At 46.3% G+C, this 23,637-nt stretch overlaps 1 protein-coding gene across 10 annotated transcripts in view; it reads left to right on the top strand.

Moving 5' to 3' along the window:
• The first annotated feature begins 717 nt into the window (after positions 1-717).
• The window catches only part of CAMKK2 (calcium/calmodulin dependent protein kinase kinase 2), a 67,831-nt gene continuing 44,911 nt past the window's right edge, over positions 718-23,637 (top strand). For 2 of the 10 annotated variants that reach the window (XM_079957776.1, XM_079957770.1), the window contains exons 1-3: positions 3,826-3,900; positions 6,612-6,700; positions 17,789-18,371. In XM_079957776.1, coding sequence (XP_079813902.1) covers positions 17,838-18,371 — 534 coding nt within the window. In that variant the 5' untranslated portion in view covers positions 3,826-3,900; positions 6,612-6,700; positions 17,789-17,837. Of the gene's footprint in view, positions 873-1,847; positions 1,870-3,802; positions 3,901-6,611; positions 6,701-17,788; positions 18,372-23,637 lie in introns of those variants that run through there. The other 8 variants (XM_079957778.1, XM_079957777.1, XM_079957775.1 and 5 more) reach the window with 7 other exon arrangements.

Raw genomic sequence — 23,637 nt, 5'->3', positions numbered from 1 at the left:
GACACACCCTGGGTACTGCCATCTTTTGAGCTGGCCTGACAAAATGGAATTGGCGAGTTCTGAATCAACTCATGTTGGCCCAAACTACTTTTTCTTATTTTGCAGGTGAATAAAAGGAAAACCACTGAGTCACAGAGCCCTGCCACAATTCTGTGTCAGAAAATTGGTTTTGCATTTCATGTCTATTTGACCGTATATATTGGGGCAGGGTAGCCTGATGGTTGACTCTGCGTGTTATATAGGAACTTCTGTAGCATACTACACTGTAAAGGCCATACTGAGCGGCAGAGCGCCTTCCCTGCAAAGCAGCAGGTTCCAGGTTCCGTCCTCTGGCACCTCCAGGTGGGGTTGGGAGACTCTTGCCTGAAACCACTGCTGGCGATGAGTGTAGATTATGCTACATTTGAGCCAAATGGTCCAAGGGTCTGAAAGCAGCCTCCCATGTTCCTACTTCCTTTTGATTGTCTTAGCCTAATGCATCTTTCAAATCGGCTCACTCCAACCATGTAAGCTCATTCAGACTGAGTCCCAGCCCCTTTTGGGATGCTTACGGCTTTGGGAGGGTTGTTGTTGTTTTTTTAGCGCTGCCAATGCAGCTTTATGATTAACATCCTTTTTTGTTGACATAGTGCTGTGGGTGTTGGCAGGCAACCCATTATTTTCAAAGCTAAGAGTGCACCTGTGTTCCAAAGTCCGTTGGAGGCAGAATGGTTTCCAAATTGCAAGCTTTACCAGACTGCTGATATAAAGCAGTCCTGGACGATGTGTTGTTTTTATTCGTGCATTATTGAAAACTCTTGGATGGCAAAGTCCTCCAGATGCGACCTGGGAGCTGGAGAAGAGCCTAGGAGCAGCTTTTAGCACATGCAAAGGTAATGCAAATCTGTCTTGAACAATTGTTTCAGCGGAAATGTAGCTCTGGGGTGTCCGCTTTTAAGTAGGCCACCCCCTTCTTCGTTAGAGTCGGTGTGTCTGGGTAGGAGGAACGTTTAACATCTTGGCATAGCCTTGGAAGCAAAGCAGCCCCGTGGAAGGAAACCATCAGACTGTGTAGGCTCCTCCAACCAGTAGGTTGCATACACAGCAAATTGCCTATTTTCAAGGCAGTAGCAGTATCGGACTAAAATTGTAATCCTACTTAGTAGAAATGAACCCCGATGAACTCTGCAAGATTTACTTTTAAGTAAGCATGCATACGATTGTGTGCTAGCAAGGGAGATGTGAAGCAATGCAAGAATCACAAATAAAGCATCCCTTGACAGATCAATCAATCAATCAATCTCACCATCTCTATACATGGTGATTTACAAAGAACAGGTTTGACAGGTCCCTGCCCCATTAAAAATGAAAGAGAATAGACATGGGGTGCAACATATGAGAAGAATATGCAATTATTTCAAATGTACTTTGGCTTCATTACAATGGGTATTGACACCAGCAATTGGTTTTAAAGGCCATTTTTCTCTTAATACTTCTGATATTTTAACTTTGTTTGTTATTGGTTAATTATGATGGCTTCATTATCTGCAAACAGAAATACTGAATGCTGGATACAAATTTGTAAATAAATAGTGACCCACCAGTGTTGGTTAAGCATTGAAACAGAAAAGGAGAGTTCTCCTTTCAACTACTTCCTTTTTTGTGTGATATCTGATCAGTCCTTTTTACACATTTAAACCCCCCCCCCAAGGTACCAGTGATTTAAGAATGGCTGTGGACCTTTGAAGGAAATGCAGCTGAAACTCCAAGTGCTAAAACTGCACCTGCTTGGAAGCTGTTGAACAAAACAAAACACTCCCTGTCACACACAAAAACCCAGCCAGTAGCTGCTGTCCAGTGCTGCATATCTTTGGATATTTGCGATGGCAGGTGAGAAAAAACAAAGCCTCCCCCTCCCCAAAAAGTGCTTTGGGTGTGTTTAGGCAGCAGGCACATGGTTCATGGAGAAGCTACAACATTGCTCTGCCTGGCATGTTGCCCTTACTAAGCCTCTGAGCAAGCTGGTGTCATCTTTTTTTTGACTGCCAGTTTGAAAATGGAGTTTACCTTCAACAGTGATTTTTTTTTTTTAGAATTTAGAGTGATGTATGGAACATGATATGCAACACCCATTTTCTCCCCTGTCCAGCTTGTATCCATGATAGACATGCCTCTTGCCTTGCCATTTACTTCTTATTTACTTATTGCCAAGAGCAAACCCCAGCACTGAATTGTTTTAATAGTGGGTGTGGTGTAGATCTACCTGAGAACTATGAAAGAGACTGAGGGGGAGAAACTGGAGAGAATCGGTCAGCTTGTCCCTTGCCTGTTCTTTCGGTGTTGTTGCCTCAGGAAATTTAATGTAGGTTTTATGCATTCTGGCCTGCAGGATTTCAGATGGGACATTCCCGGCCCTGCCGGGTGTTGGCAGGGATTGAACCTGGCCTGGGACCTTCTGCATGCAAAGCAGATGCTGTAACTCTGAGCTACGGCCCTCCATCTTTCTGCTAAGGCTTTCCCCCAAAAATATTTACAGTACAATAATCCTGGTTTCCAAGCCCAGTCTTCTTGGAATTTTCAGAGGGGAAAGCTGTTAGCCATGGTAAGCTGGGCCTTTGCTTTTTCAGAGAATGTTTGGAGTTGCTCTTGGAAGAAGCATGCAGGCTGTTGTATTTTCATAAAAACAACTGCTTTGTAGACCTTTTTTGAGAGGAGGTTCTGTGTTAGTCTTCTGCATCAGGAACAACAGAGAGCTTTGTGGCACTTTAACCAATTTATTATGGTATGAGTTTTTGTGGGCTGCAGATTAAAACGGGCATATTTTACAATTGTCCTCTGCATGTATGTTTCTATTACTTGTATAAAAAAAAAAGTGTACAGGCAGACAGCAGGGAAGGACCCTGAACTAATATTCTTATATGCACATTTATTATTAACAATATCATTAATTCTCAACTTAATCTTTCCATTGCTTTTATAAACTTCAAACAAAAAAATGATGTGCACTACTGCCATATTTTCATGATGGTTTACTAATCTCTGGCGTATTCTCTGAGCTGGAAATTTTCTGTCCACCTCCCTACCCCAGTGACCTACCTCACAGGGTTATTTCTAGGGAGCTAGTATTGTAAATGCACATTTATTATATCTAGTTGTGGTTTGCATCCAGAGACAATGGAAGGATGCGCCATGGGGGGTGAAATTAAACTGCCGGAGGGATGCCGCGCTTGCTGTGGCTGTAGAGACCCAGGCGCGCGAGAGAGAGACATGTTGTGTTGCAGCCGGGGCAGGCGGAGGCGTCGGGTTTGGCTGGTGCAGACGATGCCCTCCCATGGCGTTTCTCCTCTCTGCGCTCCTTCTTGCTGTGATGATTCTAATGCCATCCCAGTCCCAGTCTCTGGCTTGCTTTTGCAGTCGTGGGTTGAGGATCGCCAGGCAGCGAGCTCCCTGTTCTCTGATCTGTATCTGCTGCGCGGGGGCTGCTGCCTCTCCGGCTCCCCCCCCCCCCGCCCCCGCCCTGCGGCTGGACAGCAGAAGGAGAAGCGCAGCGCAAAGTGGGGGGGGGGAGAGGCAGGCATGGAGATGGAGAGGGAGGGAGGGAGGGAGGGAGGGAGAGAGTCCTTTGCAGGAGGGAGGCGCCCCATCCCGGCCGCCCGCCCTCCCTCCACATCTGGGCCACTCACGGCCTCCCTGGGCGGCGCGCCTCCTCCAATGGGCGGCGCTGCTGCCGGGCCACTCTCACTTTCGGCACAGGAAAAGCTCCCGGCGCAGCCAATGGGCGCGCAGCTGCTGCTACTGCTGCTGCTGGCATCTGGGGCGCCGCGCGGGCGGGCAGGCAGGCGGGCGGGCGCGCAGCTCCCGGGATCGCGGCTGCAGCAGCAGCAGCAGCAGAAGGGCGGGAGGAGCCGCCGCCGCCGCCAGGTAAGGGATCGGGGCCGGCCGCGCTGCTGCCTCCTCTCCAAGGGCGACGCGTTTCCCGCCTGCCTTCTCGGCGCCCCCCCCCCGTCCGCGGTTCTGGGGATGCTCCGAGGGCGGCGGCGAAGGGAGGCAGGATCGTGCCGGATTTCAATTTGACGAGGGCCTTTTAGCCCCCGCCAGCTGCGCATCCCTCCCGCCGCGAAAAGGCAGCGGGCGCCTCTGGATGCAGCTGCCTCGGCCGCCTCCGGGCATCTGGTCTCGGGAGGGGATGAGATTCCGCCCCAGAAACCCGGGGCACCCCAGGTCGCCCCTTCGCCCTCCCCTGGGTGGGGGGAGGTGGGACCCCAGGCGTTTTAGGCTGCCCATCATGTTTTGGTTTTTTCCTTATTTTCTGCGTACCGCAAGTTTTTGTCAGGGGGCTGCTTTCCGCCCACGGAGATCCTGGGAGATCCAGGGCTTGAGTGGAAATGTCGAAGCGAGGATTCCGTGTTGGATGAAGCGGGTGGAGGGGAGGTGAAGTTGCGTGGAGGGACAGAGGCTGGCTTCCCCCGAATTATGCGTTTGAGGTTTCCAGGTTGTGCTGGGATTTTGACAGCGGAGGCTCTAATGGGGGGGGGGGAGTTTTGCAGTCTGGTGTTCTGGATTTCTCACTGACCTGCTTAGCTCTGCAAGAGGATAGAAATCTAGGAGAAGAGACCCGTTAGGACCTCCTTGCCCATGTGGTCCTTCCTTCTTCCTCTTTGCTGTAGGAACGCAAAGCACAGACCAAGGCGGTGCTTGTGGTTGGAACTGATGTCTCAATGAGTGCTAGTTTAAAAAACCGTTGGGTTTTAGCTGAGACACAAGCAGCTTTAAAGTTTTATTTCTCACCATGCAATGAAATACCTCATGGGCTGATTTTCCTAGATCAAGTGTGCAGGCCTGACTCTGCCCCCGCTCCCAGCGCACAACCATCACTTGGCAACCCAAGTGGAGTTACTCCGAGAAGGCAGCACAGAGGGTTTGTTCACACCTGACCCTGAAGTTCCCTGCTTTTGTGTGTATCTGCAGTTGCTGTGAATGCGGACTGGAGTGTAAAATAGGCTTTTAAAAAAGCGGAATGCCTTTTCTCTTGCCGAAACTGATATTGAATTCACATGGGAAATGTAACTGCCAGTTTTAAATATTGTTCCAGTGTGTTTTGGAGGAGGAAGGGGCATCCCTTTCCACCTGGTTCACTTCGCTCAGGGTGACAATGGTTTGGCAAGGCTTGGCAGACGAGGATTTATTAGCCCTGATGTTCATGACACACTTTCAATGTGGAAATGAGAGAGCCAATTCCCACTCACCCTCAACTGAAACTTATTGTGGCTGTTCCTTCACAGAAGTCTTCCCAGTGTGACAGTTATGTGGTGAAGCCATATCAGGTTTTGGAGAGCATGTGGCAGAGGCCACAATGGTTGGTTAACATTTCCTCGGTTGTTTGCTCCTCCCTGCCACTTTGGGGAGATTTGGATGCAGGCAGAAATGAGTGATCCTGCATTTGAGCTTTGAGGGAGTCCTATCCTGTGAGAGGAGGATTGTACCATATTTTTGAAACAATAAGAGCTGCAAAAGGTATTAATTAATGTGATGGACCTTCCTTTCTATTTCTCATCTTTTTGTGGTTTCTCACTGAATAAATAGAATGCCACTGCAACAATGAGGCCTACAAACACGATTCCTTGGAATGTCTGTTGTCTTTAGAGGAATTCTAATAAAAGCTCACCTCCCTCTCAACACCACCTGAAGACTTACCTGCATGACCTGTTCAGGCTCTGTTAGCATTGGAACAAGAGTGGTAGCACAAGGCCATGGAGTCAACATTGCTAAGATGCTAGTTTACTGCAGCTTTTCCAAGAAAGATATGTGAAAGTGGGCAGCTTTGCATTGCTTGAGATACGTTTTGATATTCTGTGCCAGTTTTTGCCAGCCTGGTGCCCGCCAGGCTGATAGGAGCTGCATTGCAAAACATCTGGAGGGCCCCAGACTGGCAAAGGCTGTTCTATGCTTTGCCTTGATGCATAAGATCAGAATCATTTAATTAATTAAGTTAATTATGAGTTTTGAGAGTAAGCTCTCCCCTTATTAACAGTCTTACTTCGGCTGAGAGTCAGCTTGATGAGGACTCTGAATTTTACCATTCTGAGAAAGGGGGGCAATAATGTTTCCTCTCTCCCTCCACACTGTTTTATAAACCTTTACCATTATCCTTATTCTCTCTCTTCCCCATGCGCCTACCAATGAGTTTTAGACATCTTTTATGAGTGAAGACTCGCTTTTGTTTATCTTATGGTGGCCTTGAAAAGTGTTTTTTTGTATACCAACCAGCAAGCAAAATGTATTTATTATAATTATGTTTCAATAGATGGATCCAGCTATCTTGATTCTAAAGGATTTAACTGCTGTGCGTTGAACAAAATAGCTGGTTTTGAATCCTTCAGAACAAAACTGGAATCCAGTGACTATAACGACCTTGTGTGTTTGGAGCAAGTGAAGTGTGATAAACTGAAGAGAAAACAAAGGCTCAATTTGTCCCTTTTTAAAATCATAATAATGATAATAATAAATTCCTTCAAGCAGAACTTTTTGTGCTTTCCTTCTCTCTGGTTCTTTCTGCTTCTCTCCCCTTGTTTCTCTTCTGTTTTATCTCTCAGTTTTACTTCTTTGCAAGCTACAAAGCTTTATCTCTGCAGATTCTCCACATTCCCATGAGCTGACTTGTAGTCTGACCGTTCCTGAAAATCCACGTGGCTCGTGGGATTTTGTCAAGGCACCGTTTTTGGTATGAGTGGGCTGGTGCTTTTCCCCACCTTATTCTTTTATTTTTTATGATCCTTTTGGTTTAATTGTTGCAAGATCATCTTCACACAAGGGACTCTCAGAGTTTATACAGTCAGCCAATTCAAGTGGCAAGTCCTGAGCTTCAAGTTCCATATGTGTGCATGTCGGTAGGAATTGTATGGTTGAATGTTCTCCATGGAAACAAATATACACACACACTGTCCTTAATGCACATAGAAAACAAATATGTCAAGCAGAAGCGTTCAGCCCAGCCTGTATGAAGGTGCTAAAACTCAGTGGTAGGACATCTGCTTTGCGTGCAGAACGTCCCAGTTTCAATCTCCAGGAAGAGCTGCTCACCGTCAGTGTAAACAATACCAAGCCAGATGGAGAAATGATTTAGTGCAGTAAAAGCCAGCTGTCTATGTTCCAGTTTAATTCAGCCCTTTTATTCAGAACAATGAAGACTATAATCATCTTCTTTTTTTAAAGGGAATGGTCAGCAGTTCAGTGGTAGAGCATATGCTTTGCTTGTAGAAGATCTCTGATTCAGTCCTCAGCATCTCCAGGTAGGGCTGGGAGAGATACCTCTTTGGAACCCTGGAGAGTCACCTCTGGACACTTCCAGCTGTATTGAGCTAGATCAGAGGTAGCCAACTCCCAAGAGACTGTGATCTACTCACAGAGTTAAAAACTGGCAGTGATCTACCCCTTTTTGGGGTTCAGGTCAAAGTTGTTGAGTTTTTTTAGGAAGGAGGAAGCCCCATTTTTTGGGTGCAGGGCAAAAGTTTTGAACTTTTTTTTTTTTAGGGAAGCCAAAGTTTTTGAGCTTCTTTGGGGGGGAGCCAATGATCTGCCACAGACGTCCAGTGATCTGCCTGTTGGACGTGCCTGAGCTAGATGGACAAGCTGTTTGGCTTGGTATAATTTGGCTTCCAGTGCCAATCTTATTTGTTGGGGGATTTGGGTAGGTGTGTTTTTAATGGCACATTAATATGGCACACTCCGCTGTGAATGGAGGTTCTGTTCAGCTATCATACCAAATAGACATTGGTATCCTTCTTCTCCTCAACCCACATATTCGTTTGACCCAGGAGTAGCCAAAGCTGCACTCTTCATATGTTGCTGGGCTGCAGCTCCCATCAGCCCCAGCCAGCCCTGTCTAAGGTCAGGCATCATGGGAGCTGGAGTCCTACAACATACGGAGGTACACACCTTCCCCAACCCTCGTCTTAGTATCTTGGGGCAGCACATTGCTTAGACTAATTCTGCACTGTGCAATCGATTCCTTTCCTCTGCCTCAGTTCTCATCTTCATTAGAGAACCCTGATTTCAAGGATTTTGGGAGAGGGAGAAAAGCTTCTTCCTATCTCCTCTGAGTACTGGTTCTGGGGAGAAAGGAGGGGCACTAGAGAGGTTGGGGTGACTGCCTCCATGCCCTGTTTCTGGGCACCCTGGAGGCAACTAGATGGCCATTGTGGGGGAAGAGGATGCTTGGTAGGGTAGATCTTTGCTCTGATCCGACTGACTTCCTTTTTTAATTGCATGCATGTAAGAACAAGGCAGTTAACAAAGGCTGTTTACTTCCTCCCTTTACACCTACGAAGGAAGAATGGTAAATCAAATTGTGTGAATATTTGGAATTAGCAAAAATGACAGAAGTAATTAGAACTCAACAAAAACCAAAGGTTAAAAAAGGAGTGGGATGTTTTAAAGAGTATCTGGAAAACCATTTTTCAGAAGTGTAGGGGGACCTGTCCCCTGATAAACACCCAATCAATCTCCCCACTCGGAAATTGAAATTTTTGAACTAGGATTCTCTTAAATCCTCGTAGATTGGGCAAGCGTAAGTGGTGGGGTAAATCGTCAGGCACATGACAGCTATGTGGGCATCCTCTCTCTTCAGAGGGGATCCAGTGACAGCATCCTTCAATTACAGCAGAAAACATGGACTGGAACCTCAGAGCCGTAAAGGCTTGTCTCCATTCCACATTTATCATGCTGGTTACATAGTGAGAGCGAGGGGTCTGAAGTTTGGCAGAAGTGGTCAGCACAAAAGTTGCATTTTAAAATATGAGATTTCAGGTGGTAAGAGGCTATCTCAAAATCTGAAAAGCTCAGAATGCTGAAAAAGATGCCATACATGTCAATAACTTGTATTTCCTGATTCCAAGACGGAATTGCCTTTTAGTTCAGGCTCAACATCTCGTTGAAAGCAGAAAATACTAAATTGGGCCCTACCCCCCTTTTAAATTTTAGCCAGTACCTAGGGGCAAGGATATGCACCTCTGCCTTCGCTGAGCAAAGACCAGCTTCCAAACAGAGAATGGAAGACTCTGTTGCCTTAGGGAACTGGGGTATTTGTCTGGATTTGGCACTGTTTTCACATTCCACCTGTGTCTCTGCATAGCTGTCAGGCTCATTCAAACTGGCCTCTTTTGTGCATTTATGTTTTCCTTTAATCTGGGGAATTTATTTTTAACACACGCCCCTTGCTACTGTTTGCATTGTTTCCTGAGGCCTGTGCTTTTTCAGTATTAGCCTGGCAGTTCAGCCCTGTGCAGCCTTTAAAAATAAATAAATAAAACTTCCATAGCTTTTGAGCAACTGCCTGGATATAATGGGTTTGCGGAGGTTAATGGGAACAGAAAGAGTTCTAACAGATGCTGCTTTAACCTTATTAAAAACAGATAAAAGTTGCTGGCTCGTGTAGGATTAGGCTGTCCCGGTGAGTCAAGCGAGGTTTCCCAAAAGTGGCGTTTTCCCTTGGGGATTCTAGGTTGCGTGTGAGGGGCAGAAAACAGAGTAAAGAAAGGAAACTTAAAGGCAGAAGTTGACTGAAGCCATGTTGCTTGCTAGGAATTTCATAGGCCAAGTTTGATTGGAAAATGTGAGGCCTTAGATTGGTCAGGCCTTGGTTTTCTTGTTGGTTGACGTAAGGAGACAAAGACGTAAAATTATTCTACTTTAGACTTGGTCAAGGAACCAGGTGCGGACCTGCACATCAGCGTATGGCATCCACCATCTTTGTTTCCCACAATGCCCTGGAGTAATGCCTCCACAGGCCTCCACACCTGGAGCCATCCTTGACCAGTAGTTTCCCAACTTTGTAGCGCCAGGAATTGTGGTGGCCTGTCCGCCACAGAAGTACTACTGTGTGTTGTAGGAGATTCCAGAATGTATGCCAGGGTGCTCACTGTTTAGGTGTAGGTGTGACCTGCCTGTCCTGATGGACATAAGAAGAGCTCTCCTGTTCCGACCACTCTAGCCCCACATCCTGTTCAGAACAGCGGCTAAACAGAAGTCTCTGGGAAGCCCATGTGCAGGGCATAAGCACAACATCACTCTCCCCACGTACAATTCCCAGTGACTGGTATACTGGCTCCGGCAGGGCAGGTAGAACCCAGCTAGCACTTTGTCTAAACCTCTTGTAGAGCCATCCAAGTTGGTGACCATGGCTCGGTCTTGTGGCAAGGAGTTCCGTAGCTTAACTATGCACTGAGGGAAGTCCTGAATCTTCCCAATGTTCAGTTCCTTAGGATGATGGCAGAGTCCATTAATGGTGAGAGAAGAAGAAAAGTGTCTCTATCTACTTTCACCATGCCATGCAACTTTTGTATACCTCTCCTGTGTCCCCCCCTTTGCATGCCTTTCTTCTAAGCTACAAAGCCCAACATGTAAACTTGGAGCACGTTTAATGCTGTTCACTTACATGGTGCTGTTCACTTACATGGGTAGGCAACCTAAGGCCTGGGGGCTGGATCCGGTCCAATCACCTTCTCAATCCAGCCCGTGGACGGTTCGGGAATCAGCGTGTTTTTACATGAGTAGCATGTGTGCTTTTATTTAAAATGCATCTCTGGGTTATTTGTGGGGCATAGGAATTTGTTCATTTCCCCCCCAAAAATATAGTCTGGCCCACCACATGGTCTGAGGGATGGTGGACTGGCCCACGGCTGAAAAAGGTTGCTGACCCCTGACTTAGAGCCACTTCAAGAAACACACTGTATTCTCCAGTGTTGCTGCACTGTAGGGGGAAGATCAAATAGTAGGGGGAAGATCAGCTGCTGCTGCTGCTGCTGCTGCTGCTGCTGCTGCTGCTGAGTTTCAGGAATATTCCAAGTTCCACCCTGAGCAACTAGCTTTCATGGGCCAAAGCAAGTCGCTCACCCATTTACTTTCAGAGAGATCCCAGAGCATCATAGAGAGTTGGAAGAGACTGTGTGTCATCTAGACCAACTCCCGGCAATGCAGGAATCTCAACCTTTGAAGCACTTTGTGATCCCAGTCAGCACTATATAAATGCTAAGTATTTAAACCTTTTAATACTATTTCCAAAGGTCTTTCTGTGTCTGCCCTTGAAGTTGGCTTTTTGCTTTTCTACCACTTCCCTTTCTGGTGGTAATCTGACCTCTACCCACTTCCTGTGTCCCATCCTGCCCATTGCCTCCCCCTTTTTGGTGCCATTTTTGGTGCGGGCTTCTGTGTAGCTGGGGGTGTACAGCATTGTGGGCACTGTTCCCAGTTAATGGGGTAACTATTTTTATGCACTGGCTGGCAGAGCTCCCAAAACACAGACCCTGAAGTAAATGGAAGACCAGCAGGGTGGGGTGGGGGGAGATATGCTATGCCTTTGCTTTTGTGTGTGTGCATGTGTGCATTAAGTGCAGTTACCAGAATCTGCTCTTAAGTGCAGTTGTGATTGGTGCATAAGAAAGCTTTTGTTCACCATGAAAACAGCTTCAGCAGTAGCGATACACCAGGAGCAAAATCTATTCTACAATTTTTTCAGTGCAGTGTATGGTGGCTTGTGTGCTAGCAATGGATGTATCCGCACTAGAAGTTTACTCTAAAATTACAGTTCTCTCTCCCTCCCTCCCTCTCTCTCTCTCTCTCTCTCTCTCACACACACACACACACACACACACACTTTCTGTATGCTCACTTGGCCTCCAACATGGCCACGAGGAAGAAATTGGAAGTTCCCACTTCTTTGTTGACCATTGTGCAGTGTTGCGTCTGAACCCTAAACTCTGGTTGGTCTTAACTCTAGTTAGTGAAAGCAAGCCAGCTTTATAAACTATGGTTGAAATTGGCTTGTTGCACTACTCGTACTTAAGAGTAACCACAGTTTGTCCTAGTTCAGATGTCACCACAGGGCAGGTTGTGGTTAGCCTAAAGTAGAAGCTAATGCTTCGGAATTCCTCCTCATGGCAGTGCCAGAGGAGAGGAGGAATAACTCAAGCATAGTTGACAGTTATGTGCAAACAAGGTGTCTGTCCAACCTGCAGAGCCAGTTCACATACACTGCATGTCAAGTGCTTTGAACACTCACAAAAAGTGGTATAAGTGCTGAGTATTATTACATCGGCATGCATGAGAATTAAAATATAGAATACAATTACAAATAAATCAACCAGATAACAGAAACAAAATCAAGGATCAAAATTAAATATTCATCTCAAAAATTATCAAAATTAAATGCTTCCCCAACTAACCAATCAAAATGAACCAATTAGCCAAAATGAACCAACCCCCAATTTTACACCTATTGTTGTCAAGTATATTTTTCCTGCCCCAAATGCCCAACAGAACCCTTTTTAATATTTTAAGATGCCCAACCTGGGGTTTCCTCTGGGTTTCTAATCCAAGCATAGAACACTGTTTTCTTTCCTAGTGTCAGAAGCAGCAAAGCCGTGTCCATGAGCCTGCGGCTCAGTCATCTAACTTCAAACCATTTGGCACAATATGCATTTCAATAAATCTTCTGTCTATTAAATGGACACCGATGGAAGGCATGACTTGTTTGCCTTTAAATCTTGGGCTTTGTTTGTTTCTGAAGTGCATTGTTGGCCCTGCTGGCTGCCTCCACTTTATACCTCTGTGTGCCAGCGATTCCAAGAACCTTTTGCAGCAAAATGTTTCCTTTTGTCTTTCTTCACGGTGCCTGTTTAATCAGATGGTTCCCTTTGGCTCTCAGAGGCCCTGGTTGCTGAACCACATTTGCCAAATGAATTGAAGATTTGATACAAGGATTGCTCTAAATCAGAATCCCAGTCCTGAGTGTCTCTAGATGAAGCAGGGGAGGAGATAATTTAATACTTGTAGCATGTTACAGGTGTCATTTCCTTGACCTGCAAAACACAGGTGATAGAATCTTGTCTAGCCAAGTGGGAAAACATATGTTTTGTACAGTTATACTTGTGTCTTGCTAACGGATTTACTGATTTGTTCTCTTAGGGGTGTAAAAATTGTTGGTACAGCATCACATGTGCTAGATAACTAGATTTTGATACAGGTGTAGTGCAAGATTCCCTCCTTACTAAAAACGAGGAGTTCCCAGGAACAATGTGCATCACCCTAGTTCAGGTATGTCCGTTTTGGGGGCCTAATCCGGCCTCCTGGTTGGTTTAATCTGGTCCGTGTGGCAGTTTATTTCCAAAAAAGCTCAACAACTCTTCAATCCTAAAAAAAGGTCAACAACTTTGGTTGGCCCTTTGGTCGGCCCCCACAGCCCTTCACTTCATCAAATCTGGCCCTCTTTGAAAAAAGTTTGGACACCACTTAGTCTCTCCCTCTAGGCTTCTTTTTTATGGGCAGGTTCAAGGTGGGTGGTCCTTCCTCAGGCTGCCCAGAGCTGTGTCCTTTTCAGCTGCCCTCTGCACACCCAGTGTCTGGTACAGCAGGTTTGCTGAGTTTTCCAGGGGTCTTTAGAGGAAGCCACAGAATAGCCCACCCCTAGAGTAGGCTGCTCGTTGTCTCTCAAGATAAATCTGTACTCCAGAAAAGTCCAGTGGCTCAGGCTGAAACATGGGGGCTGACTTATAAAAGAGCAGAGGGCTGGCTGTCCTGCCTATTGTAATTCAGAAACAGAGATCACATTAGTGCAGACAGCACCAAGACTCCATCCCATACTCACTGTGCTGAGTTGCCCAGCCTCCAGGGCTGACTTGAAGTCTCCAGCCTTTCCTGACCCCCTCCAAGTAGCTGGAGGACCGCTTGAATCTCCAGGTGGGCAAAAGTGCATTTTTTAAAAATTAAGAAGGCTATGTGTTCAGCTTAGAAGCTTCAGCCTGGCAGGATCCAACTGCAATTGCATAGACTCTTTTTTTCCCCAAGGGGGGAATCTATCTGTTTCCGTCTCCCGTCTCCCAATTAACCTCTGTCTCCAGGGCCCAGTGGTGGGGGAAAGCGCAGAGGAAGTCTCAGCGCCCCTAGGTCTCAGGTTTGGGCTCTGAGATTTCAGTGTCTGGGATGCTCCTGAGCTGGTGACCCTATCGATCGTGCTTTCTACTTTCTTTGTGTGCTGGAGGGTGTAATCCTGCAGTCCCTTTAGGCTGCTGTTATCTCTCTCTGGTGCTTGGATGGTGTATTTTTGGTCCCTTAAGAAACGTCAGTCAGAGAACTGAGTTTGCTGTTGGTGTGTGTGAATGTATTCCTGCTACGAATTACATTGCCTTTTCCCACTTTAATTTTAACATGTCAAATGAAACAAGAGGGTGGGCAGTATGGAGGGTGATGGCAATCAGCCATTTTTACTTCAGGGGGAAATGGTTGCATTTCATGCATTTTATTTGGTGCCTGAAAAAAGCAACTGTGCAATTACAAAGATTTTTGCCTCTACCACCCACCCGATTTTAATATATATCCATATAACTGACATGGAGCTTCTGCTATACTGATTTAGAGTTGCTGGGCCAAAGGGCACTGCTTTAACAGGAATTTTAATTTTAGATAAGTGTCTCTCTAATTTTAATGACTGCCTTTCCAAAGTGTTAAATATGACAAGAAAGGGGGGGGGGAGTGTGTGCAGGGGAGGAAACAATTGCATGTGATCTGCCTTCCCTATTTTTGTTGATGATCTTTTGACAACCTGGGAATTCAGAAAATAATAGTTATTATAGCATGTCTTTGCTGTAAAGGGACCCTCAAGGTGAACTTTAGGGGGAAATGGTTTTATGAAGTGCATGATGACTAAGGCTGCATATATGCACATATATGGGGCATACGTCTTAGTAAATATGATTGCACCGTAAATTGCACTATAATTGTACCGTCAAAAGCTATCAGCCATGATAGTTAAGAATGGAGCCTTCAGTCTTAGGAGCAGTCTACCTGTGATAGGGTTGCCATATTTTTAAGCACCCCAACAAAATTGTTAAGCTTTTTTTGGGGGGAAACCTGACCCATAAACAGCTTTTTGAGCTGTTTCCTCTGCTTTTTTTCATCATGTTGCCTTACGTCTGGGTTTTCCCTGACATTTTGCCATTTTTACACCCGGAGAATGACATGTCAGGAATTTTCCTGACATATGGCAAGCCTAACCTCTGAGTAACAGTCACTGGAGGCAGGCAGGAGAGGGCCACCTCTAGGCTGATTTGGAGCTGATTTGGACAACAGCAGCAGCTTACAGAGTCATATAATTTTTTAGTTGGAAGGGGTCCTGAAAATCATCTAGTCCAAACCAATGCAGGAATCTCAACTAAAGCATCTGTAGCAAATGGCCACCCAATCTCTCCTTAAAAACCTGTAAAGGAAGGAGAGACCTCCACCTTCTGACCGAGTCCCTTCCACTGTCAAACCACTCTTTCTGACAGCAAGAGTTCTTCCTGAAGTTTAGCTGCAATCTCCTTTCTTGTAACTTGAAGCCATGGGTTCGAGTCCTACCCTCCAGAGCAGGAGAAAACAAGCTTGCTCCATCTTCACATGACAGACCTTGAGATATTTGAAGATGGCTATCCTATCTCCTCTCAGTCTTCTCTTTTCCATGCTAAACATGCCCAGCTCCCTCAACCGTTCCTCATAAGGCTTGGTTTCCAGATCCCTTACAAATCTTAGCTGCTGTCCTCTGTTCCAGCTTGTTATACAGGATAGAAGTATATGACATTGGTTGAAAGTCGCTCTAAAGTTGTATGCTGAATCTCCCTAGGATTAGCAGGAATGAAGTAAATCATGCTGAATAAGCAAATGCTTGCATTATGCACCTTGGAGAATTTAATTTTCTTGTTTCCGAAATATTGTTCAGATCCCTAGCACGGAATCTATAGATTGCACTTGTAAACTGGCAATTAAGACTGCCAGTTACCCTGAATTTGTCAATTTTGAGTTGTTAAGTTGTTCTGTCAAGTGAGTAGTTTTGAGCTGTCTAGAATCCCGCTTCTACCTTGGCTTTGCCCACAACCCACCAGAAATGGTGGTGGCTTTGCCCCTGACCTGCTGGATTCAACCTGGCTCCCCCTTGTAACCATTTGCTTTTCTCCAGGGCTCCATCCACGTTCCACCACTTTCAGCTGTGATCCTGCCTCCTGAAGAGGCAGGATCACAGCTGAAAGAGTTGGTGTTTTGGATATCCAGAAGAGTTGGTGTTCTGGATAATCCACGAATGGCAGAATTCTTTTGAAAATAATAATTAAAAAAGTAAGTAGGAATGGGGGTGGTGATTTGACTTGGTTTGCATTTAAACCCAAATCTATCAGATTCACACTTTCTTGTGAAACAGTACGAAAGCTGAAGCACAGCCATTCTGTGAAAATGACAGTTGTATGAAATTTGTGATGCAGTCCTTTAACCAACCAGTGTTTACAAACGGCATATACCAGGGGAAAGTTGCATAAAAATGCATATATTAGGGAAAACAACATACAAAAAATGCATTGTTAGGAGAAATTGCGCACAAATATGTGCTTATTAGGAGAAATTCACTCTAGAATGTGGATGAATTTTCATGAGAATTTAAACAGAAAAGAAAAAGGAACACAAATTTCTGCAGAAGTGTGAAGAACTGAATTTAAGAGGGAACTGACACTGACAGCTCCACACATCCCTCTCAGCAGTTGTTCTGGGCTTTCAGGAAAGGGACAAGGCTGGCAGGGATTGTCATGATGCAGATATAGGAGCAGCAGAGGTGGGTGGAGTAACTCTGGAGACAGGAGGAGCAGGGTGGTATTATAAAGGCAAGCATAGTCTGAGGACAAATTGCTGTCGGGGTCGCTGTGCTTTAGAAAAGCAGTGATCACCTTTTTTGTGTGTGCAAAGGAATGCAAATGAAAGAACAAATATGATTTTGCATTTTGAGGCTCACGCAAGGAGGCCCCTCTTTCCTTGTACGCCACTGAAAGAGACTTTATAGCTTGAAATGCCTGGTTGGCACAGTGCAGAAGACAGGGCCGGCTGCCCCATGAGACTCAGAGAGGCAGTTGCCTCAGGTGGCAACAGATCCAGACTCCAAGGAGCGCATCGTTCACCTGTGTAGGCGGAGCAGCTGCTCCATTTTCTCTTTTGTGCCAGACAGCAAAACATCCCGGCTGGTCCTGACAGAATATAATTCTTTTGTGCAATTATCTGTGTTCCTTGTCCTTTATTGATGTGAAAGTATGCATTGTTTGTGAACATTAATGTTTACATTCATACATCATATAGGCCGAAGGCTGTATAAGATTGTTCTTCCAAAGTTATTTTTCAGCATTATGCATGTGGTGTAGAAATACATTGTGCAACTTGAGTAATCTGGCTTCGTTTTTTGAATTTCCCAAGTGGTCAGGGAATAGACTCCCTAGGTTTGTTTTGGGGACTTCCAGTTCCCCTCCGCCTCGGACAGCATGGTCAGTGTTGTAACCCACAAACGTCCGGACAACACAGCCTCCTCATCTCGGGAAAGATCCCAAGCTGTGGTTTTCTCGGTTGACCCCATGGGACAGGAATGGCAGCCACAGACACCTTCTGGGAACTTGTGGGTGAGCAGGGCCAGAATCCATAGTGGGTGCAGCAACAAACATAAATGTCACATTTGTACAGTAGGCTCGTTTCTACACAGAGAAACTATGCTCCAGGCAGTCAGGTAGGAGTTCAAAGACACTTTCCAGCCAGGCAAAAACATGTTAGGGGTGTGGCGACGGTGCGGGGAGGTGTTGCTTGGGGTTAGTCCAGACATTTGGCCCTTGGCCCTGAGGGTTTGCCACACCTGCTGTGGGACCAAAACTCCCCCATTTGCTCTTTGCAAAGACTGGCGTTGCCCAGCAAATCCACCTGGTCACGTGGGAGCTGAGTCCTCTTCCGTCCTGCTAATGGTTTTGCTTCTGTTTTGACCCAGCACACAATGGATGTAGCCGCCCCACTGGGATGAAGCTGGCCAGCGCACCATGCCAACATGCATCTCCAGCAGGCCTGCCACCGCCGAGAGGCTCGTTTCCCACAATGAGCTTGGCAAGCAGCAGGAGGCTGCTGGCTTTCCGCATTGCTTGCAAGCCCTGAAGTCTACCCAGTTGGGCGAGATGGATTCCTTCGTGGTGGTGACGGAGTATGACCCTGCTTCCAGGCCATCGCAGGGAGGGCGGGACGAGCAAGAGGATGAGGAGCCCATGGAGCCCTGCGAGGAGCAGCCAGTGGCGCAAGACCCCAGAGGGTTCGAAGAGGAGGCTTTTCCTGGGGGTGCTCTGGGGGGGCCCTTGCGAGAGACAAGGGAACCTCGAAACAAACTGAACCTTTCAAGTCGCAAACTCTCTCTCCAGGAAAGATCGCAGTCTGTCCAGTCTCCTGGTAATGGCGAGGGCGTTAATGGACGCTACATTTATCCTTCTCTTCCTTATTCCCCGGTCACGTCTCCGCATTCCTCGCCTCGTCTGCCCCGGAGGCCGACGATAGAATCCCACCGAGTTTCTATCACAGGATTGCAAGTAAGAGAAGTGATCTCTGACAGTTTCAACACTGGGTGTGTGATTCTGTAAATGACACCAAAGTATTCCAGGGAATTTTGTGGTAGCTGCAGGGTGTGTGTGAGCAGACCCTCCAAGGGCCCCTATTTTGCATGGACTGTCCCAGATTTACAGAAGCCATCCTGGTTTCTGATTTGATCCTGGAATATCCCGCTTTACCTTAGGATGTCGCTATTTTCATTGGATAAATGTTGGAGGGTGTGGAGTTATACAACCCCCAAGTCAAGGAGATAAGTAGCTATATAAGCTTTAGAAGACAACCAAAGGTGGCCCTGTATAGGGAAGTTTTTTAATGTTTAATGTTTTATTATGCTGGAAGCTGCCCAGAGTAGCTGGGGCAACCCTGTCAGATGGGCGTGGTACAAATAATAAAATTATTATTATTATTATGGAATAGGACATGCCTATTTTAATCAGAAAAATGTTGGAGGGTATGCGTGAGGTGTTATTGGGAATGGCCGGAAAGCTTCAGTGCATGTTTCGTGGTATGATTTCGGAAATGTAGAACATGTGATTTCAAGACTTAACCAAGAACTTTCTTTGCATTGTTACGTTAGTGCACCTTGCAGAGTTCTCACAGACTTGTAGCACAAAACAGATCAATATAAGTCCATCATAAACAAATGGGAAATGGGAGAAACATATTTCCTCTTATGCTTTCAGTCTGTACCAAGATAGCCCCTCCACACTGACATAGGTGTGTCGGAGGGTGACAATTCCTCCCTTGTTTAATTAAGTCTGAATTGATACTGCACCCAGTAAGAATGTTCTTTTTCAGCAGCAGCCCCCCAAAGCACTCTGTGATGGTGGGCGGGGTGCTGTGAGGGTCATTTGAAGCCAAGCTGCTCATGAAGGGGGAGTGGAAGATCTCCAGTGCCTCACCACTCTCATTCCGGATACCGTAAAGAGCAAATATATTAGGATGCTTTTCTTTAGTGACTCTTATGAGAGTTGAATGGATGGGGTGGGTTCACGGGCGTAGCAAGGGGGGGTGCGGTAGGTGCGGCCTGCCCCGGGTGCCCCCAGCGAGGGGAGTGACAAAATGGCGGGTAGCACTCACTGCTGGACCTGCAGCGTGCCCGAACCATGCGTCTCGGGCGCCCGCAGGTTCCACTCTGTCCGCCCGCTGCCTCTCCCCCCATCCCATCTTTAAGGGCACGCCACCCCAGGTGCTGGAGAGGCTTCCTCCATCGCTGGGTGGGATCATATTAGCACAACCTTTGCCAACCTGGTGCTATCCCAGATATTTAGGACTACAACTCCCATTATCCCCAGCCAGCCAGCATAGCCAGTGATGCAGGGATTATAACAGTTGTGGTCTAATAAAACTGGTCTAAAGTGAAAGGGAGGACAAAACCTTTGTGTGTTGCTGTAGATTAGTTGAAGGTTTTTTCCAGCTTCTGAGGTCTTTTCAGTGGGGGGCCCTGGTGGACTTGAGCCCCCAAATTCTGCCCTTTCCTGCTGTGATCCAGAGAACCGGCCCCACCTGCCTGAACCACCGTGCAAATGAATTATCCCTGGGTTTTGTGTTCGCTGCTGTTATTGTTGCAGAAGGGATGTGCGAGGCTGGCAATGGCTGTGGGTGGGGAGAAGATAAACGAGGAAGAAAATCAGATGCTCTTTGCAAAGCTATATATGGCGAGAACAGCAGCTGATTAAAAGCAGAGGTGGGTGGCAGCACCGATGCCTCCAGCCCAGTCTTTCTCAGTTATGTATTAGAGAAAGAAGATGCACTTATGCTAATACAACTCAGCTTCCAGCGTGGAATCTCTGCATGTTTTATGCAGCGCATGGAAAGTTTAGTTGAGCAGGCAAGGGAGAAAGGAGGGGGAGGGGTCAGGAGGTCCTGGGTCTACATCAGCCTGTCCCAAACTGTTGCCCTCCAGGTGTTTTGCACCACAACTTCCATCAGCTGGCTGGGGCTGATTGGAGTTATAGTCCAAAACATCTGGAGCAGGGCCATTTGGGAGAGCCTGACCCAAGTCTTTCATCTTAGTTCAAGGAAAAAATAATAAGTAAAGGAAGAATTCCTGGATGCCAAGATCCTTGTTTGGGGTAAGCACTCTTTGGTGTGAGAACCTCAGCAGAGATTAAAAATTGCAAAATATGCAACAAAGTAAAGGATGGAAATAAAGGCTGTTTGACCTTTAAAATATGCCCTTGTGAATTCCAAAACTTCCCTCTTCCCTTATCATGGAAAAATACCAGGTTTGCTAAGTTAAAGATGGTTTACTTACAAATTCTCCTGAAGTCATATTGATGTGCTTTTCCATACAGAGTTCAGAAAAAGTAGCACAGGCAAAAAAAAAAATTGGCTTAGTTACAGAGTGGTGAAAGTTCTTCAATTATTGGTATAGTGGCTTGTGAGAGCTTAGCCTCTTCACACACTGAGCTCAGGTAGACTGGCAGGGAGACAATAAGCTTGATTACCTGTTGTTGTTTAGTCGTTTAGTCATGTCCGACTCTTCGTGACCCCCTGGACCAGAGCACGCCAGGCACTCCTGTCTTCCACTGCCTCCTGCAGTTTGGTCAGACTCATGTTTGTGGCTTTGAGAACACTGTCCCACCATCTCGTCCTCTGTCGTCCCCTTCTCCTTGTGCCCTCCATCTTTCCCAACATCAGAGTCTTTTCCAGGGAGTCTTCTCTTCTCATGAGGTGGCCAAAGTATTGGAGCCTCAGCTTCACGATCTGTCCTTCCAGTGAGCACTCAGGGCTGATTTCCTTCAGAATGGATGTGTTTGATCTTCTTGCAGTCCATGGGACTCTCAAGAGTCTCCTCCAGCACCAGAATTCAAAAGCATCAATTCTTGGGCGATCAGCCTTCTTTATGGTCCAGCTCTCACTTCCATACATCACTACTGGGAAAACCATGGCTTTTACTATACGGACCTTTGTTGGCAAGGTGATGTCTCTGCTTTTGAAGATGCTGTCTAGCTTTGCCATCGCCTTTCTCCCAAGGAGCTTGATTACCTAGTTCCTCCCAAGGTAAGCTAAGCCTGGCAGGACAGCTTACTCTCTGGTCTTAACCCCTTCATGCATTAAGTAGACTTAAGCATGGTGGTTCTGTAAGGCTGGTTATCCCACATCATCTTTGTTTATTCCACATTTTGAACAGAGGTGAATTGTGTCCATGAAAAACAGAAGGATGGCTGGTGGTGATGAAGTCCTTGTATGCATACATCCTCTTTGCCTGGTGTCCAAGATCTGCCTTGAGTGAATGGCAGGCCATAAACTTAAAACATAATAAAAGCTGGTGGCTTTTCGTTTCGAGGGTCGATGCTTATAACGCTGGCAGGGAAGACTCTTTACAACTTGTTTAATTTTGACTGCCTCAGTGTTCCTCCTCCGCTATTGTGTGGCTCCGTTTCCTCATTATCTGTCTTTCATCAGCCTTGGGACTTCCTTTGCGGCCAGAGAGATTGCCACCTCTTCACCCCCTCTCTGGTAATAAAACTCAAATATTATTGCTAGGAACCGAAGGAGATTTTCAAGTGGCAATAAACTACAGTAATGTTTTATTACCCAAATAGTACAGCTTAAGCCACTGAGTGTATTTTTACCTCTTCTCTGCTTCTGTGGATTTAATGCGATAACATTTTGTGGGATTTGCCACAGAGAGATCTGGGAATTGGCCATGCCAGCTGCGGCTGTTGGGAGCTGGAGTCCTGAACCCCTGGGGGCCAGCATGTTGGGCTACCCCACCTTACACCAAGCCTTGGCAAGGCTCTCCACCAGCCAAAGGCTGGGGAGGTCAGCTGACAAAGGACTGGCTGGTCCGGGTAGCATCCAGAAGGATGCTGAGAGGCGCTGCCTTTCCGTGAGATGGCTAGATGAGCACATAGGCATGTGTTTATGCAGAATGAGAAGAGGTTGCTTGAGGGAGGTAATCGAAGCAGATTAATAAGCAATCAGCTGTACTAGAGGCTTAGCAAATATTTTCCTCCTCTGCAGCAATTTCCTACTGAATCCTGGGGTCCTGAAACATGCCAAAGTCATTCACATCATAAAAACACAACAGTAGTCAACAGTACTCAGTTTAAAAAAAAGGAGTAAGTAGCAGTAAAAAATTCCAAAGTCCTGGGAAATATAATTTGTTTAGGGTTCTGGGAAATGTAGCACTGGTAAGGTAGGGAAACTACAATTCCCAGGGTGGTGGTGGGGAATTATTATATATATAATATACTGTGGAACCTCAGTTGTCGAATGCTTTGGAAGTCGAACGTTTTGGCTTTCGAACACCAACAACCCGGAAGTGAATGCTTCTGTTTTTGAATGTGCCTCAGAAGTCTAATGGCTTCCGAGGCGCATTTCTCCATTTCCAATGGCAATTTTGCCAACTGGCAATTGCGCCTCGGTTGTCGAATGTTTTGGAAGTCGAACAGTCTTCTGGAACAAATCACGTTCGACAACCAAGGTTCCACTGTATATATATATATATATATATTGTTATATATCGGCAGCTTCCAACATATATAAAAACATAACAGAACATTAAACATTTTAAAACTTTCCTATACAGGGCTGCCTTCAGTTGTCTTCTAAAGGCTGTATAGTTACTTATCTCCTTGACATCTGATGAGAGGGTGTTCCACCTGGCGTCTGCCCAGAGGGCCCTCTGCCTGGTTCCCTGCAACTTCACTTCTCGCAGTGAGGGAACTGCCAGAAGGCCCTCGGAGCAGGACCTCAGTGTTCGGGATGAACAACGGGGTTGGAGACGGTCCTTCAGGTATACCCTAAGAGTGAGAATAGTTAAGGAATGGTTGGGTGCACAGTTCCATCTTCAATAGATGATGGATGCTCCCATACCTGGTGCCTGCCTGATTTCAACACCAAGAAATTTCCGCATGGTAGGCACCACAACAGAGAAGGCCTTCCCTCCACCAGACCAGATGAGCCTCTGTCAGTTGTGGCACAGTCAGAAGGACCCATTTTGTAGATTGTGGTGATATCGACTGTGGTCCCTCAACATATATCGGTCCCAAACTGTTTAGTGCTTGATAGACACTTTAAAATTGACTCAGGAGTTTGACTCAGGATGCCAGCTGACTGTTCTTAGCACAGAATGGAAAACAGAGCAGTGGGAAGAGAGTGAGGGAATCCTGAACAGCTTTACTTCACACTGTAACATTTTGTTGCAGGTCCCATTTCTAATAACCGTCGGCTTCTCCCATTCCCAAGAGAGAAATGGATCAGAAGTAAATGCCATCCTTTTGTATTTTCAGCATG

This window comes from Podarcis cretensis, assembly GCF_951804945.1.
Source record: "Podarcis cretensis genome assembly, chromosome: 16".
NCBI classification, from domain to species: domain Eukaryota; kingdom Metazoa; phylum Chordata; class Lepidosauria; order Squamata; family Lacertidae; genus Podarcis; species Podarcis cretensis.
This window is presented reverse-complemented; position numbering and strand designations above follow the sequence as displayed.